At 42.5% G+C, this 18978-nt stretch overlaps 1 protein-coding gene across 1 annotated transcript in view; it reads right to left on the minus strand.

Moving 5' to 3' along the window:
• LOC135541770 (phosphatidylinositol transfer protein beta isoform) overlaps window positions 1-18978 on the minus strand; it is a 32213-nt gene that overhangs the window by 11953 nt on the left and 1282 nt on the right. Inside the window, exons 2-7 of the mRNA XM_064968133.1 lie at window positions 15818-15848; window positions 9956-10101; window positions 9644-9735; window positions 9394-9401; window positions 8597-8671; window positions 8382-8465 (exon numbers count right to left, since the gene is read on the minus strand). Of these exons, the coding sequence (XP_064824205.1) occupies window positions 8382-8465; window positions 8597-8671; window positions 9394-9401; window positions 9644-9735; window positions 9956-10101; window positions 15818-15848 (436 nt within the window). The remainder of the gene's footprint in view (window positions 1-8381; window positions 8466-8596; window positions 8672-9393; window positions 9402-9643; window positions 9736-9955; window positions 10102-15817; window positions 15849-18978) is intronic.

Genomic DNA, 18978 nt, shown 5'->3' on the forward strand with positions numbered 1-18978 from the left:
AGCTTTGGTCCACCAGAATCAGTCATATGGACACAAACACATTGAGACATTATTTTACTGTAATAGAGAACTTTTCTAACGATACCCTTTTTATGTCTCAACTACTCAAATTACACGCAGAGCAGACAACTAAACCGAGTGTATCAACAAACTACTCAAATATATTTTGATTTGTTTAACACTTTTGGTTACTACATGTTTCCATATCTGCATTTTCATAGTTTGTCTTCACAATTATTCTACAATGTAGAAAATAGTAAAAAAGAAAAGAAAAACCCTGGAATGTGTCAGTGTCCAAACTTGTGACTGGTACTGTGTGTGTGTGTGTGTGTGTATATATATTCTGATGAACAAATTTGATTATTTGTTGGTCGTATGTAAGGCTTATATTTAGCCTAGGTATAACTTCACAAGCCCGAAATTCATTAGATCATTGCTGACTGTTTGAAATGCAGTGTATTTGAACTTCAATTGTACAACATCGCTTATTTCGAGAACACGATGTATCTCGATAATCTTTGTTATTTGCCCACAGGTTTGGGAAAAAAAGGAAATGTGATTTTTCGGTCATATCGCCCACCCTTAAACAACCATTGCTTGTTGTCATTGGTAAACTGAGTACTATTGCATTATTAGAAGCTTACTATTGACATACAGGTAAAGTTCCCCCTTATCTCAGCTCGCTGGTCACCATAGCAGCACCCACCTGTAGCACACGCTCCAGCAGGTATATCTCTCTGGTCAACCCCAAAACCAATTCCTCATTTGGCTGCCTCTCCTTCCAGTTCTCTGCTGCCAATGACTGGAATGAACTACAAAAATCTCTGAAAATGGAGACACTTATGTCCCTCACTAGCTTTAAGCGCCAGCTGTCAGAGCAGCTCACAGATTACTGCACATAGCCCATCTATAATTTAGCCCAAACAACTACCCCTTCCCTTTGCACCCCATTATTTCTACTTTCCTCCACTGCAAATCAACCATTCCACTGTTTTACTTGCTATATTGTATTTACTTTGCCACCATGGCCTTTTTTTTGCCTTTACCTCCCTTATCTCACCTCATTTGCTCACATTGTATATAGACTTATTTTTCTACTGTATTATTGACTGTATGTGTAACTCTGTTGTTGTATGTGCCGAACTGCTTTGCTTTATCTTGGCCAGGACGCAATTGTAAAATGAAAATGTGTTCAACTTGCCTACCTGGTTAAAAAAAGGTGAAGTAAAAAAATAAAACACAGCTATATCAAGGAGGAGAGATCAACAACTGACTAATTAACAGACGGTTAAAGATTAGTTGGCCTAACATAACTTTCTGTGAAGGACTGTATTTGCGGGAACAGCTCTGTCATGTCGATTTCCATCCATGCAGTGACGCACACTGAAATACCGCAACAACGCACATTTCCTTGCTAGTCAATGTGCTCGCGCCTACTACGGTTGTGGAGATCAAAGCACGCGAGGCCAAGCAAGTGTTTTCGCTTAGTTGACTAAGTGTTATATATAATTACCTTCGTCGAAATGATGCCTTAGCCAACTACGAGATAGTGGATATATGCTTGACAAACATACATTTTTGGAAAATTCAGTTGGTTCTCCATTTTACCCTAACCTTTTTCCTTCACATCAGCGGTATCTACTCTGACCTCAAAATGCATGGTACTCAAAATGCGTGCAGGTCTGCATAAGTCATACCGGGTCCTCTAAAGCCCCTCTAGCCCATGTGTCTGAGAGTTGGCCCTGCACTAATGCTGCCCTCTGGGCAGAGGGGAAAGGGGGCTACCATGAGAGAGGCCAGGGTCTCCTAGGCTAGGTCTACCCTCCACAGCCCCTCTGCCCTGGCCCCAGGCTGCAGCACCAGAGCCCAGCCCTGTGCCCTCCACCATGCACCCTGTCTGGGCTGGGCTGAGCGCTGGGCTGAGCTGGGTAGGCTGTCAGGTGGGAACTTGTTGATGCTTCCAGCAAATGGCTATGCTGACATTATAGATGACAGAAGGGCACAGGCTGGTGCCAGTGTGTGTAGAAGACTGTGGACGTGTGTCTGATGCTGTGCATAACTGCTCCCCCAGACACAGGGCCAGGCAGAGGAGAGACTGCTCCCCCAGACACAGGGCCAGGCTGAGGAGAGACTGCTCCCCCAGACACAGGGCCAGGCTGAGGAGAGACTGCTCCCCCAGACACAGGGCCAGGCAGAGGAGAGACTGCTCCCCCAGACACAGGGCCAGGCTGAGGAGAGACTGCTCCCCCAGACACAGGGCCATCTTCCTCACGTCTTGTGACACTATCACAATGCTGAGATCCCAGCTGCACTAATACACCAACACACAGGCACTAAACCCATTCACAGTCAAACATACGTTTCGAACTAACTCACTAGTGCAGCAGGAGAGTAGACCCACACACTCTAGCAGCATAATACACAAGCACGATAAGGCTTTGCTGTACCGTTGTTCATTAAGGCTGTATCTCAAATCAGTGCTTGAGTTGGGCTGGAGCACCATACCGGCACCTCCAACTTTCTGTGAACTGCGTCCTCTACAAAACAGTGGCCCATCACCGGCTCGGATTTGCACACAGTGTCAAAAAAAGGTTTATCAAAGCAGAATGAAGGCAGGATCTGCATTGAAAAGCAATGGAGGGTGGACATTCATATCTGTAAATCCAGCGTATACGTGCCAGTAGACAATTTGTGAGGGAATGCACCGATTGAGAATGTGCCAGCCTGAATGTGCAGAATACACTGTTCCAAAACATAACTAGCCTCACTACAAGCCATCTTGCTAGTAATTATAAGTATTATGTCATTCGACATACACTGTTGAGAAAGAAAGCTGGTATTCCCCTCTTATTAAACAGTAGGCTAGCCATATATATATCTATTATATTGGGGGGGGGGGGGGCATTTGGATCACTACTGGCTGTAAGCGAACGAGTGATGCGCATTTGGAGCAATACTGACTGTATCATCTAAGGCTCAGGCCTGGGATCAGCCAGTCCTCCACATAGCAGGATGCAGCATGTGACTGAAGAGAGAAGTGACAACCAACTTGCTAGTGACAGAATCAGCCCGCGCTCTGAAAAGACAGCGGAGAGTGGACAGACAGTTTGCCAGTTACTGCAGCAGCGCGTCAAATCAAATGTTATTGGTCACATACACATGGTTAGCAGATGTTAATGCGAGTGCAGCGAAATTATTGTGCTTCTAGTTCAGACAGTGCAGTAATATCTAACAAGTAATCTAACAATTTCACAACAGCTACCTTATGTACACACAAGTGTAAAGGGATGAATAAGAATATGTACATGTAAATATATGGATGAGTGATGGCCGTGCGGCATAGGCAAGATGCAGTAGATGGTACAGAGTACAGTATATACATATGAGATGAGTAATGTAGGGTATGAAACATTATATAAAGTGGCATTGTTTAAAGTGAATAGAGATACATTCATTACAGCCATTATTATTAATAATTATTAAAGTGGCTAGAGATTTGAGTCTGCGTCCCCTGCATGACCACTAGAGGTAGGTGAGAAGCCTGGAGATGAAGGTGGTAAGGTGATGAAGCGTACTTCATGAGCTATAACTGAAAAACAACTGGCATTTGGGAATTTTGAGGTGAGGGAGTGTGGGGGAATAAGAACTGTTAAGTATCTTGCTACAATAGCTGAATTCTCCGTTAGCTAGTCAGAGAAATGTTCAGCAACATTAGCTAACTTAGCTGATCAAATAATTGAGTTTATGGTGTGAAAATTAGCTGCCTAACAAAGTCAGACAGCTAAATAGCTAACGTTACAACATCAGATGAGGTAGCGTTAGCTCGAGGAATCAATTAGCTATAGTACTAACTGAGAATTCGATCAAGCCTTGCCGTTCCTCATGCTATAATGTTAGTTACTCACTGGACCCTGGCAATCTGTGTGAAATGTTAACTAGTTAGCTAAATGAACTTACTATCAACTAAATGTTTTTCCTCTATGTGGTTCATTTTCAGAATGAGAGAATTAGGTGAAAATGAGGAGTTGCTTGTTAAACAAGTGGATTCAGGGATCAAGTGTAGCTGGAGCTGGGCCTGTCTTAATTAAGCTGGATGCCACTATAGAGGTCAAAATGAACACCACACACAAACATTTTCCCTCTTTCTCACTTGTTCAATAAGGTGGATAGAAAGAGGTATGTCAGGTGTACTCTGACTGAACGAGACAAAGGGTGTTGTGCTCTGCTGGCACATTAATGTAGAACAGATGTACACAGGCAGATAAAACATTTTCTGCTATGAGTTAGGTTCACACGAACCACTTTATTTTACACAGACTGATCACATTCTTTGTTGTTTAAATAGTACACAGTTAAAACATTTCAACAAGGGACCCATCCTAAAAGTCACTAGAAGTTAACATTTTAAAGCTGATAAAGTCACCTTTTTGGGCCCTGAACAGTTTGCATTTCTACAATACCACATTCATGCTAACTTTCCATGTAGGCTACATAGACGCCACCAATTATTAGTCATGGAAATCTGGTTAAAAGTCATGCAAAAGTCATAAAATGCCATCTGTCAAAACATGTATAAACCCTGAAGAGTGAATACTCAGAGGTCTCTCTAGCATAATGTCAGTTGGGAATTCCTGTGAACATAGATAGTCTAATGGACCGACTTGGGAAAAAGACAGCTCCAGCACCTCATTCATCCCAAAATCAAACACTTCTCAAATCAACCAATGGTACTAAATTCATGTGGTACTCCTAACCTTTGAAAGATGGGAGCCCTGCACACACTCTTAACGGTCTCACAGTCCTCTTCTGGTTTCATTATTCACCGTAAAGAGCTCAGAGAGAGAAGTGCAAAGTCAACTAGGGCTGATCAATTGGACCTAAAGATCTTCACGATATATACTGCATATACTGATTTTAATGTTCTCTAAATAAGCAGTGTTGTAGACTTAAAGGCAAAATACACTGCATTTTGAACAGTCAGCATTAATCTAATGAATTTATACCTAAATAGAGGCCTTCCACAACAATAAGTTTAACCTGCTTTTTTGTTGTTGTTGCAAGTCACTGATCTGGCTTTTAAGTCCATGAAAAGGCCCTTTGTTACACATGTAACTAGAACCATGCGTAATGCACATTCACTAATAATGCCCAACTTCTTACAGCAGGCATTAGGCTATAGACAATTAACACTGGTCTCATCAACGATCGCCCAAGCCCACATGCTAGTTTATCTTTATAGTTCAGCTATCTCATTTGCTAGCTAACCAGGTTGAACAGTTGAATTGTTATGAACACACCCTTATGTTTGTCTCTGAACAGCATGCTAGCCTGTACACTTTGTTCAGAATGTATAAAATGTGCTTATTGCAGAGAGGAAGAGGTGATCTCTCAACTTTGTTGGTGTGAGAGGCAGGGCCTACACGGCTTTGGGAAAACGGGCAGAGACGTGCATATTTGTTATTTAACTAGGCAAGTCAGTTAAGAACAAATTCATATTTTCAATGACGGCCTAGGAACAGTGGATTAACTGCCTGTTCAGGGGCAGAACAACAGATTTGTACCTTGTCAGCTCGGGGATGCGAACTTGCAACCTTTTGGTTACTAGTCCAACGCTCTAACCACTAGGCTACCCTGCCGCCCCTTATTATACATTATACACTGCTCAAAAAAATAAAGGGAACACTAAAATAACACATCCTAGATCTGAATGAATGAAATATTAAATACTTTTTTCTTTATATAGTTGAATGTGCTGACAACAAAATCACACAAAAATTATCAACGGAAATCAAATTTATCAATCCATGGAGGTCTGGATTTGGAGTCACACTGTGTATATAAAGTGGAAAACCACACTAAAGGCTGATCCAACTTTGATGTAATGTCCTTAAAACAAGTCAAAATGAGGCTCAGTAGTGTGTGTGGCCTCCACGTGCCTGTATGAACTCCCTACAACGCCTGGGCATGCTCCTGATGAGGTGGCGGATGGTCTCCTGAGGGATCTCCTCCCAGACCTGGACTAAAGCATCCACCAACTCCTGGACAGTCTGTGGTGCAACGTGGCGTTGGTGGATGGAGCGAGACATTATGTCCCAGATGTGCTCAATTGGATTCAGGTCTGGGGAACGGGCGGGCCAGTCCATAGCATCAATGCCTTCCTCTTGGAGGAACTGCTGACACACTCCAGCCACATGAGGCCTAGCATTGTCTTGCATTCGGAGGAACCCAGGGTCAACCGCACCAGCATATGGTCTCAAAAGGGGTCTGAGGATCTCATCTCGGTACCTAATGGCAATCAGGCTACCTCTGGCGAGCACATGGAGGGCTGTGCGGCCCCCCAAAGAAATGCCACCCCACACCATGACTGACCCACCGCCAAACCGGTCATGCTGGAGGATGTTGCAGGCAGCGGAATGTTCTCCACGGCGTCTCCAGACTGTCACGTCTGTCATGTGCTCAGTGTGAACTTGCTTTCATCTGTGAAGAGCACAGGGCGCCAGTGGCGAATTTGCCAATCTTGGTGTTCTCTGGCAAATGCCAAACGTCCTGCATGGTGTTGGGCTGTAAGCACAACTCCCACCTGTGGACGTTGGGCCCTCATACCACCCTCATGGAGTCTGTTTCTGTCCGTTTGAGCAGACACATGTACATTTGTGGCCTGCTGGAGGTCATTTTGCAGGACTCTGGCAGTGCTCCTCCTTGCACAAAGGCGGAGGTAGCGGTCCTGCTGCTGGGTTGTTGCCCTCCTACGGCCTCCTCCACATCTCCTGATGTACTGGCTTGTCTCCTGGTAGCGCCTCCATGCTCTGGACAGTACGCTGACAGACACAGCAAACCTTCTTGCCACAGCTCGCATTGATGTGCCATCATGGATGAACTGCACTACCTGAGCCACTTATGTGGGTTGTAGACTCAGTCTCATGCTACCACTAGAGTGAAAGCACCGCCAGCATTCAAAAGTGACCAAAACATCAGCCAGGAAGCATAGGACCTGAGAAGTGGTCACCACCTGCAGAACCACTCCCTTATTGGGGGTGTCTTGCTAAGTGCCTATAATTTCCACCTGTTGTCTATTCCATTTGCACAACAGCATGTGAAATTTATTGTCAATGTTGCTTCCTAAGTGAACAGTTTGATGTCACAGAAGTGGGATTGACTTGGAGTTACATTGTGTTGTTTAAGTGTTCACTTTATTTTTTTGAGCAGTGTATAAAGATCTCTGGTGTAAATGGGAAGGTGCACACAACAGCAAAGAAGGAGCGAAAGAGACGAGACCAAAAAGACAAAGAACAAGTGGACATAAACGCAAAAAAAGACGGAAAAAAAAGAACCTAGATTCTTGCAATACAGGATTTGGAATATCACGCAAAAACAGAAATTAGAATTAATTTGCTATATTGCCCAGCCCTAAAGTCAACTTAAAACAACTGTTGTGAAAAATAAAAATGAAATGCCTTTCAAATTACAAACAGCTCAAGGGCCCAGCAATTTTAAATAAATCATGATGCGCCTGCAGCTAAAAGCTGCTTTTCAGGGCTATCGGCCAACAGGAGGGAGCCAAACGAGCAGAATGGAAGAAACACACACTAATTTGGCTGTTTTAATGCTGAAAGCTCCTTCACTATAACAATACACTGTGCTGCTCTAATGAGGTCTGTGAATCGATGTGCCTTACGCTGAGGAAGTGTGTGTGAGAGGGCCAGGCGTATGGAGCGCCATGAGCCTTAATTACACTAACAAACTCATCTGTGGTCCCTTGGCAGGCCAGGCCCTGCAGCCTTGCCTGAGGCACAAACCTGATAGGGCCCTCAGACAACTCCTCCAGCAAGGCAAACACGTCCACCTTGTTAGACACCTACCGCAAGCACACACTGCTCGGGCAAATAACCACATGCACTCGCACAGCACAAAATGCGTGCAAACACAAACTCAGTGAAGTGAGGCAATGCCATGCCAAATAATAGCAATAAATTACCATGAGCATTGGTACTAGGAACCTTATGGATTTGAAAGGAAGATATACTGAGAAATTATACCAATATTAAGTTATAATTGCAGAGCTTCCAACACCATACTGATGAGGGGTTTCAGAACCTGCAGAGGAAGAACAATGCACCATAGTGCCGCCCGGCAGCTGAGAAGGAATACAAAATTCTCAATGACCCTTTAAAAGGAACGTGTCAATTCGTTGTTTTTGTCCCATCTGAATAGACCTAAAATTATATTTATCTTACATCTAATGGGGTTAGATATTATTATACTAAGTAGGAAGATTGCAATGCACAGGTCTCTCCACATGATGGTGCCAAACAGGGTACTATCCAGGGCTTTATTGAGTGTGGGACTGTGGCATGACGGCAGTATCAGAAAGGAGTACTCACAGCAGGGGCCACTTGTTCCCCATCTGCGATGTCAATGGGAACCACCTCCACACTCTTCCATGTGGGCACGTCCAGCTTGTGCACCTGCCAATCAAAGCCAGGCATGAGCATGACAGCAAAGCTTCATCGGGGACACATTCAGTGACCTTTACAGTGAGATTTGTAAATTGTAAATAATCTAACTAATTTTGAACAGCAGATAAAAAGGTACTCACGTTTTCTACTGTGCCTAGGTCAGGTTTGTGCCATGTCTCAATCTTAATGATGAAGTCGTCTTTCATATACTCATTCTGAAGGAAGGAGATTGACAATGGGGCGGCAGGGTAGCCTAGTGGTTAGAGCGTTGGACTAGGAACCCAAAGGTTGCAAGTTCAAACCCCCGAGCTGACAAGGTACAAATCTGTCGTTCTGCCCCTGAACAGGCAGTTGACCCACTGTTCCTAGGCAGTCATTGAAAATAAGAATTTGTTCTTAACTGACTTGCCTAGTTAAATAAAGGTAAAAAAAAAAGTTTACTGAAACCACAAACCCTCTAAACAAGAGATATTCAACTTTACCATATGGGAGGTCAGGAGCCTGCTGGTTTTCTGTTTTACCTGATAATTAATTGTACCCACCTGGTTTCCCAGGTCTAAATTAGTCCCTGATTAGAAGGGAACTATGAAAAAAAGCAGTGGAATTGGCTTGAGGTTTTTGAGTTTGAGGGCTCTAAACCTAGTAGATTTACATAACTAGTAATGACCACAAGGAGGACCTCCAACCCCTGAATTCAAAAACTACCCGATGAAGCAATATCATGGTAAATTCAAACCATACAATTTCCCCATAAATAAATAAAAACCTCAAACATTTTTGGCTTATTTGCCACATTCTTTAAAATTGTTGACATGTTCACTTTGCGAAAACTAAAGCATGCCACATTCACAGACAAACAACTATACACACATGCACAAACATTTACCATCCAAACAGACAGTGAGATAATCTTTCAGGGTCATTTGAGGCTACTCACTGTTACAACTGGGTCCAGACGAAGCATAAGAAGACCAAAAAACAAAATGTTAGATACAAATCCAAGACAAAAAAAAGAAAGAAATGATCATACAACTCATGTAAATAATAAGTTGGTTCAAGCAACAATGAGTCAATTTAAAATATTTCAAAAAATAAATAAATGGCTTGGGTGGTCACAAGGTGCAGGCGGTACAGGTGGGGGGAGAAGAGGTAAGAGTTCAGGCAGAAGAAGAGGGGAGGGGACTCACTGGTTCGGCAGTAAGGGTAAGCATTCCAGGCCTTTTCATGGAAGACCAGGGAGCCCTCAGGAGCTATCATCTTGACAAACGCTGGGACTTTACTGTGGAAGCGAGGGGATATAGATGGATACACACACACTGAATAAAACACACTTCATTCAGTCATACAACGATATATCTTAATGTCAATGTTTTGAAGGCCTCTATAAAATTAAAATAAATAAAAGGTACTACAAACCTACTATAACACAGGAATGACTACACTTCCACCTGCTGGCAAGATAGTGATGGTGCACTAGGAACAGTGTGGGTGTGTGTTACCTCTTCAGATGGTAGATTTTGTGTGTGTACTGTCCTTTCTCCCCCTCCTTCTCATAGGGTTCATTCTTAAGGACCTCGATGCCCTCTCCTCCGCCTGTCTCATTCTTACTGGCCTCTGCTACGGAGTACAACTGACCCACTTGATACTGAAACACAAAACACACACAGTTAACACAACATTATATAACAACAAATACTTGCTCTCATGAAGGTAATACAAACATGGATAGCAACTAAAAACTCAGGGAATCAACACATTTGTTTTGGACTATTATATGACAGAGGGTGGACCCTGGATTGCATGTTGAATAAGAGCTTGACTACGAGGATGGCAGAGTCCATCCAGCATCATCCAGAACCAGGAGGGCATGCTGCAGAGTGATATGGAGAACAATTGTATTATCCTTTAAACTACTCCTACTAGTTTGATGGTTGTAGCCATCAAATTGTCCCAATAACAATCACCCATATTAGCAAACGTGTTTCATTTCAAAACTTCACATTTCTCCAGTATAGGCAACTTCCTAATGAACGATATCAGAAAAATGCCTGCGACAGTCAGACGGTTCTCTGCTACCGGACATCAAGCAGTACCGGAGCGAAAAGTCTAGGTCTAAGAGGCTCCTAAACAGCTTCCACCCCCAAGCCACAAGACTCCTGAACAGCTAATCAAATGGCTACCCAGACTATTTGCATTTTCCACCCAGCTCTAGCATGCATGGTTATCAAAGTAGAGAGATATGCTACTCGCCACCCCACAATAGACCTACAGAGAGCCACTCTTTACTAATTGGTTCTAATAGGATTAAAGGGGCAGTGAAAACAGCTACAGTGGGGGCCTACAGCACTGGAGGGTCCACATGGCTGACTGTGCTACGGTGTGTGTACAAAGAGACTGCAAGTGTCATCTACAGGGACTATAAAAACATGCATGTAATCCAATGGACGTTGATGCAAGATGAATATTGTACAATCAATAACTTTGTGTTATTGTATGCATTGTCTCTTTACCACAACGAGCAAGTGTAGGCTAAACAGGCTAATTGTCCAGAGAACAGAGCACTGATCAAACAAGTTCTACTGTCCGTGTCATTCATGTTCTGGGCCCTGGAGAGGACAAAACTTTGGTTCCTTTCACATCCAAAGGCAATCTCTTACATGCACGACCACACAGAACATAAACTAACAGAGCCCCAGGTTAAACCATGCATACAAAGTCCCGAATTAGACAAAGGAATTTAAACAAAGCACTCAACTATAGTCAATCACTGTTCATAAACATTTGTGCAATTAATGCAACAAATCACCGATGAGAATGCTGCAGGGATGTTTGTGCTGTTCTTGTACTGTGGATACTAAGCCTGGATCAGATCAACTCTCCACTATGCCAAGTCAGACCTACTATTGAACTGAGAAGTACACTCTTGGTTTGATTTAGGCCTGTCAGAGCAGGAAGGATTGTTTTTGCTTTGAGATATATATATATATATATATATATATATATATATTTTTTTTTCCATCTACCTGTATTGTGGTGGACCAGCCCAACCCTGGATCGCACTTTCATGAGAATCACACATCCTATCAAGTGAACCACCCACACAGCTGGACCAAGAACCCAGCTCATCATTCCAGGAAGTTTCTGGCTTTACTATAATCTGGGCCTCTGTGCATACACGCACTTCATTGCCATATAAGGACACTGTGTGAGTCAAAGTTTCGTAACAGTAACCACACACATGTGAGAGAACAGCACAGCCTTGCGTAACTCTCTCTGGAGTGAGGACAATATAGAAGTATGGCAATGGAAAACAATCCATGGAGTTGTCTCATGATGGTGCCCATGGTGTGCATGTGTTATTCCTTGGGTCTGCTAAACACATCCAGACAACTATTACCAAATCAGACTGAGATATGGACCGCAGAGTGAAGGAAAAGTAGCGAACAAGTGCTCAGCATATATGGGAACTCCTTCAAGGCTGTTGGAAAAGCATTCCACGTGATGCTGGTTGAGAGAATTCCAAGAGTTTGCAAAGCTGTCATCAAGTCAAAGGGTGGCTATTTGAAGAATCTCAAATATAAAAATAGTTTGATTTGTTTAACACTTTTGTTTAACACTTTTAAAGATAAAAACCGTTGAATGAGGTGGTGTTTTAAAACTTTTGACCGGTAGTGTATGTACATACGGTCACTGTTGGGACGATATCATCGATGTCCTTATTGATAAAGCCAGTGGCTGATGTGGTGTACTCCTCAATGCTTTGTACGCGTCTCTGTGTGTGGAGTAAAGGTGGTCTAGAGTTTTTCCCCCCCTCTGATTGCACATTTAACATGCTGGTAGAAGTGAGGTAAAACGGATTTAAGTTTCCTGCATTAAAGTCCACGGCCACTAGGAGCACCACCTCTGGATGAGCATTTTCTTGTTTGCTTATGGCCGTATGCAGCTCGTCGAGTGCCGTCTTAGTGCCAGCATCGGTTTGTGGTGGTAAATAGATCACCACAAAGCACTACAGCTTATAATGAGATCATCAGGCGAGCAAAACCTTGAGACTTCCTTAATTAGATTTCGTGCACCAGCTGTTATTTACAGAGACAGAGCCGTCCCTTGTCTTACCGGAAGCAGCTGTTCCATCTTGCAGATAGACCGAAAACCCCACCAGCTGTACAGTGGCTTGTGAAGGTATTCACCCCCCATTTTTTCTATTTTGTTGCCTTACAACCTGGAATTAAAATGGATTTCTTGGGGGTTTGTATTAGCGGTTGACATATTATGATTTTTCAACAGCGATAACTGATTGGAGGATCAAAAAAAGCCAATTCATAAAAATCTGCACGTATGCGTGCTTGCATGTATGTGTGCATGCATGTATAGATGACAATTACAACAATACTGAATGAAACACTTATTTTAATATAGGACTAAGATCAAATCCAATTACACCGGCTCTGACACTCGTCGGATGTGGGAGGGCTTGCAAACCATCACGGATTACAAAAGGGAAACCTAGCTGCAAGCCTAACAGCCTAGCTAAATGTCTATGCTTGCTTCGAGGCAAGCAACACTGAACCATGCATGAAAGCACCAGCTGTGCCGGACGACTGTGTGATCACACTCTCCGTAGCAGATGTGAATGTTAACTCGTTAAAAAAAGGAAGGTCTTACTCATGAGGCCACAGGGCCAGATTACCAGGACACGTATAGGACACATACACAGAGCATGCGCTGACCAGCAGGCAAGTGTCTTCTCTGACATGTTCAGCCTCACCCTGATCCAGTCTGTAATACCTACATGTTTCAAGCCGACCACCATAGTCCCTGTGCCCAAGAACGCCAAGGTAACCTGCCTAAATGACTTCCGCCCCGTAGCACTCACATTTGTAGCCATGAAACGCTTTGAAAAGCTGGGCAGGGCTCACGCCATGTCTGGGACCAAAAGGCTCCTTAACAGCTTCTACCGCCAATCCATGACTGCTGAACAGTTCATCAAATGACTCCCTAAACTATTTATTTATATATATATATATATATATTTTTTTGTTGCACTGACTCTTTTGCACAGGCTAAACGTACACTCACTGGACACTGAACCACACACACACACACGCTGCTACTGCTCTATGCATAGTCACTTTATTCCCACGTACAGTTGAAAACAGAAGTTTACATACACCTTGGCCAAATACAGTTAGTTTCACAATTCCTGACATTTAATCCTAGTAAACAATTCCCTGTCTTAGGTCAGTTAGGATCACCACTTTATTTTAAGAATGTGAAATGTCAGAATAATAGTAGAGATAATGATTTATTTCAGCTTTAATTTCTTTCATCAAAAACTCAAAATTAGATCCATAGACAGAAACATGGCAAACGTTTTTTTTAATAATCAATCCTCAATGTGTTTTTCAAATATTGGAGGCCTTATCTCAGTTCACTGATCACCATAGCAGCACCCACTCGTAGCACGCACTCCAGCAGGTATATCTCACTGGTCACCCCCAAAGCCAATTCCTCATTTGGTCTTTCCATCCAGTACTCTGCTGCCAATGACTGGAACGAACTGCAAAAATCACTGAAGCTGGAGACTCATATCTTCCTCACTAGCATTAAGCACCAGCTGTCATAGTAGCTCACAGGTCACTGCACATAGATGGGCTGTTTACAGATGGGCTATCTACCTCATCCCCTTACTGTATTTATTTGATTCATCTTGCTCCTTTGCACCCCAGTATCTCTACTTGCACATTCATCATCTGAACATCTACCACTCCAGTGTTTAATTGTTATTTTGTAATTACTTCACCACCATGGCCTATTTACTGCCTCATCTCCCATATCTTACCTCATTTGCACTCACTGTATATAGACTTTTGTTTTATACTGTATGTTTTGTTTATTCCATGTGTAACTCTGTTGTTGTATGTGTCGAACTGCTATGCTTTAGCTTGGCCAGTTCGCAGTTGCAAATGAGAACTTGTTCTCAACTAGCCTACCTGGTTAAATAAAGGTGAAATAATTTTTTTTAAATAAAACTTCCTGACTGATGTCTTGAGATGCTGCTTCAATATATCCACATAATTTTCTTTCCTCATGATGCCATCCATTTTGTGATGTGCACCAGTTCCTCCTGCAGCAAAGCACCCCCACAACATGATGCTGCCACCCTGTGCTTCACGGTTGGGATGGTGTTCTTCGGCTTGCAAGCCTCCCCCTTTTTCCTCCAAACATAACGATGGTCATTATGGCCAAACAGTTGTTTCATCAGAACAGAGGACATTTCTCCAAAAAGTACGATCTTTGTCCCCAGGTGCAGTTGCAAACCGTAGTCTGGCTTTTTTAATGCGGTTTTGGAGCAGTTTCTTCTTCCTTGCTGAGCGGCCTTTCAGGTTATGTCGATATAGGATTAGTTACTGTAAATATAGATACTTTTGTACCGGTTTCCTCCAGCATCTTCACAAGGCCCTTTGCTGTTGTTCTGGGATTGATTCACACTTTCCTCACCAAAGTACGTTCATCTCTAGGAGACAGAACGAGTCTCCTTCCTGAGTGGTATGACGGCTGCATGGTCCCATAGTGTTTATACTTGCATACTATTGTTTGTACAGATGAATGTGGTACGTTCAGGTGTTTGGAAATTGCTCCCAAGGATGAACCAGACTTGTGGAGGTCTGCAATTTTTTAATGAGGTCTTGGCTGATTTCTTTTGATTTTCCCATGATGTCAATCAAAGAGGCACTGAGTTTGAAGGTAGGCCTTGATATACATCCACAGATACACCTCCAATTGAATTGAATTAGAAGCTTCTAAAGCCATGACATTTTCTGGAATTTTCCAAGCTGTTTAAAGGCACAGTCAACTTAGTGTATGTAAACCTCTGACCCACTGGAATTGTGATACTGTGAACTATAAATGAAATAATCTGTCTGTAAACAATTCTTGGAATAATTACTTGTGTCATGCACAAAGTAGATGTCCTAACCAACTTCACACATTTCTTGTGAACAAACTATAGTTTTTGGGAGTGGTTGAAAAACGAGTTTTAATGACTCCAACCTAAGTGTATGTAAAAACTTCCAACTGTACATATTACCTCAACTAACCCATTCCCCTGCACATTGACTCTGTACCAACTTTATATAGCTTTGTTATTGTTTTAATATTTAATACTTTATTTAGCACATTTTTAAAACTCTGCATTGTTGGTTAAGGACTCGTAAGTAAGATCTACATCGGTTGTACTCGGTGCATGTGACAAATCAAATTTGATTTAAAAAAAAATAAAAGCAAAGAGAGGTCTGAATAGTAGGCTAATTCCATAGAAGGATTAGTATGACAGAACGCTAAATAACAGTGAACGTACTCACCTCATCCACTGTACAGGGTAAGACCACACGGCTGAGAGAGAGAGACAGAGAGAGAGATGGTTTAATGACTGACACTGGCCATCAATCACATCTAGGCCCAACAAACAGAATAGTTCCAACGGGTTTACAAGGCACATGTGTTCTCCAGCCTAGTGGAATTCAGAATTGTTTGCCGATCTGAGAAACCCTTGCTTTCCAGACTAAATCAATTTGTTCATAGCCGCTATAATCATTCTCACTTTATGCAAGGCCATTGCCTCATGACTGCAGAAGCCCCCGTCAGCCTGTTTGATGGTGGCAGCAGGGGGCTCAGCTTCATGAGATTCTCAATGGGCACATGAGCAATTTCCTCAGTGCACAGGAACAGAAAATGAGTCCAGGTCACATTATGGAAGAGGTCAGAGAGTGAGAAAGGCTGGGGGATAAGACAATTCATTTTTATTTATTTGACCTTTATTTAACTGGGCAAGTCAGTGAAAAACATATTCTTATTTTCAATGACGGCCTAGGAACAGTGGGTTAACTGCCTGTTCAGGGGCAGAACGACAGATTTGTACCTTGTCAGCTCGGGGATTCGAACTTGCAACCTTTTGGTTACTAGTCCAACACTCTAACCACTAAGCTACCCTGCCGCCCCAACGAGAGCCAAAAGAGAAGAGGCCAAATACGCCCCAACTTACAAGTTGGAGGGGCGTTAAAGTTAATTTTTCCCAGTCTTATGCTGGTATTTACAAGATGTTATGAACGCAGCATAAAACCACATAGGGGAATAGCATATTGGGAAGGGAATGCAGAAACAGTTCTGTAAGCAACTAACTTATTTCCTCCTCTCTTTTCCACCCACTACAAATAAGTCCCACCCACTTTAAGGGGATGGGTGGTGCATAAATTGGGGAAGTAAGTATATTCCACATGTAGGCCTACTGTAATCAGGAAGCCCTTTGTTGATCCATGGTTAATCTTCAACATAAAACCACCAGAGTTATGATCATTTACCAAATAGGGCTGTGTTACACACTGTATAATAATACAATTGACTGTAGCCTTGAAAGCAGTACGCTAACAATTAAAGCATAGCATAACAACCAGTGGCCACATTACAACAGAGACCGTTTAACCATAGACCCAGGCAAGGATGCTTTTCAGAAAGGAAGAGGACTGCTGTAAGTGTCATAATGTCACATCCTTAAACCTGGAAAGCTGACAGATCTTACAAGTTGTGTGTGAGACTGAGCAACAGGCTAGCCTGAGACTTCCAGCCCCGTGTCACACACTAAGTCATGTTGGGAATGTATTTGATCTTTGTGTTTCTAACTCATTATTCACAATTCATTCAAGACCATCTGTAATCATTTTGTATCCAAATTAAATGTAGTGTTTAGAAACATTCCATTTAATTTACAATCAAAGTGACAATACATTATTTACCATTCATTTATATCTAAACACAACCAAAACAAACCTGATGTAATCATTGCGTGCTAGGAATCTGGGATCAAATACTACACTTTTGAATACACATACACTGCTCTTTCCATATCATAGACTGACCAGGTGAAAGCTATTATCCCTTATTGATGTCACTTGTTAAATGCATTTCAAATCAGTGTAGACGAAGGGGAGGATAAAGGTTAAAGAAGAATTTTAAGCCTTGAGACATGGATTGTGTATGTGCCATTCAGAGGATTAATAAGAAAGACAAAATATTCAAATGCCGTTGAATGGGGTATGGTAGTAGGTACCAGGCACACCAGTTGTCAAGAACTGCAACGCTGCTGAGTTTCACGCGCAACAGTTTCCTGTGTGTATAAAGAATGGTCCACCACCCAAAGGACATCCAGTCAACCTGACAACTGTGGGAAGCATTTGGAGTCAACATTGGCCAGAATCCCTGTGGAATGCTTTTGACACCTTGTAGAGTCCATGTCATGACAATTGAGGCTGTTCTGAGGGCAACTCAATATTACAGGCAACTCTCGGGTCGACCAAGATGTTGTTTTTTTAAGTCGGGGACATCACTAAACCACTGATTACAAAAAAGCCTAGATATAAGCCTAGTTTTATGTTCAAGTCATAGTGATAGCCTAAGCAGCCTAGTACTAGTTTATTAGGCCTTCATAAGAGGCAGGGCATAGTTGCAATGGATCCCTTTAAGTTAAATAATCATCTTCCTGAATCAGACTGGTTTAGACCTACTGATTGTTGAGACTGGGAACCATCAACACCCCACTTGACAGTGCAGAGTGTCTGATGCACTCGTCATTTCTCTGACAAGCAGATTTTTCCTTGGTCAGCAGTATGGTCAAAGTTCATGAATCACCAGCCTGCCAGGAAGACTTCATCAGGTGTCATCTCAAAGTTTACAAAGTTGGCAAGCCTGTCTAAACACAAACACCTGGGAATTAGTGTTTAACGAGATAGTAGAGTTTTACAGAGAGTGGAGTGGACGTTATGTACTGCCTAGAAAGGGTGCCTCGTCTATGCGGGACACATTTAATGTGGCTTCCATCCACGTGCACTGCAGGAAGTTGAGGACCATCCTAATTAAAAAGTTGAATTATTTTAAGTTAGCCTTTTTAGATAAAACTAAATATATTCACAGGTCACCAAATACCTGATTAAAACAGACCGTTTTCCAATGAAGGTCTACAGTAGCCTCAACAGCACTCTCTGGGGTAGCACCATGGTGTAGCCGGAGGACTGCTACTTTCCATCCTCCTTTGGGTACATCGACTTCAATACAAAACCTAGGAGGTTCATGGTTCTCACCCCCTTTCATACTTAAACAGTAATTTTGACAACGTCTTCCAACCCAGAGCTAGCTATGGGAGAGAGAGATAGCTATATTATAGATAAAACTTTTTTTTTTTTTTACTTTCACTTAGCTAGCTAATTTAGCCCACTCAAACACCCAGCTCAAACAGAGGAATGCTATTTATGGTCGCTAGGTGGCTAAGGCTATGAAACACTGGAATTCTTCCAAGTCAAGGTAAGCTTTTGGTTTCATTAATTTATTGACACTGGGACCCGTCAGCATAACTACTAAACTTCTTGTTGTACACCACGAGTCAAACTCATTGCACGGAGGGCTGAGTGTCTGCAGGTTTTCGTCCCTCCACTGTACTCGATTGATGAAATAAGGTAACTAATTAGTAAGAAAC

This window comes from Oncorhynchus masou, chromosome 1 (assembly GCF_036934945.1).
Source record: "Oncorhynchus masou masou isolate Uvic2021 chromosome 1, UVic_Omas_1.1, whole genome shotgun sequence".
Classification (NCBI taxonomy): domain Eukaryota; kingdom Metazoa; phylum Chordata; class Actinopteri; order Salmoniformes; family Salmonidae; genus Oncorhynchus; species Oncorhynchus masou.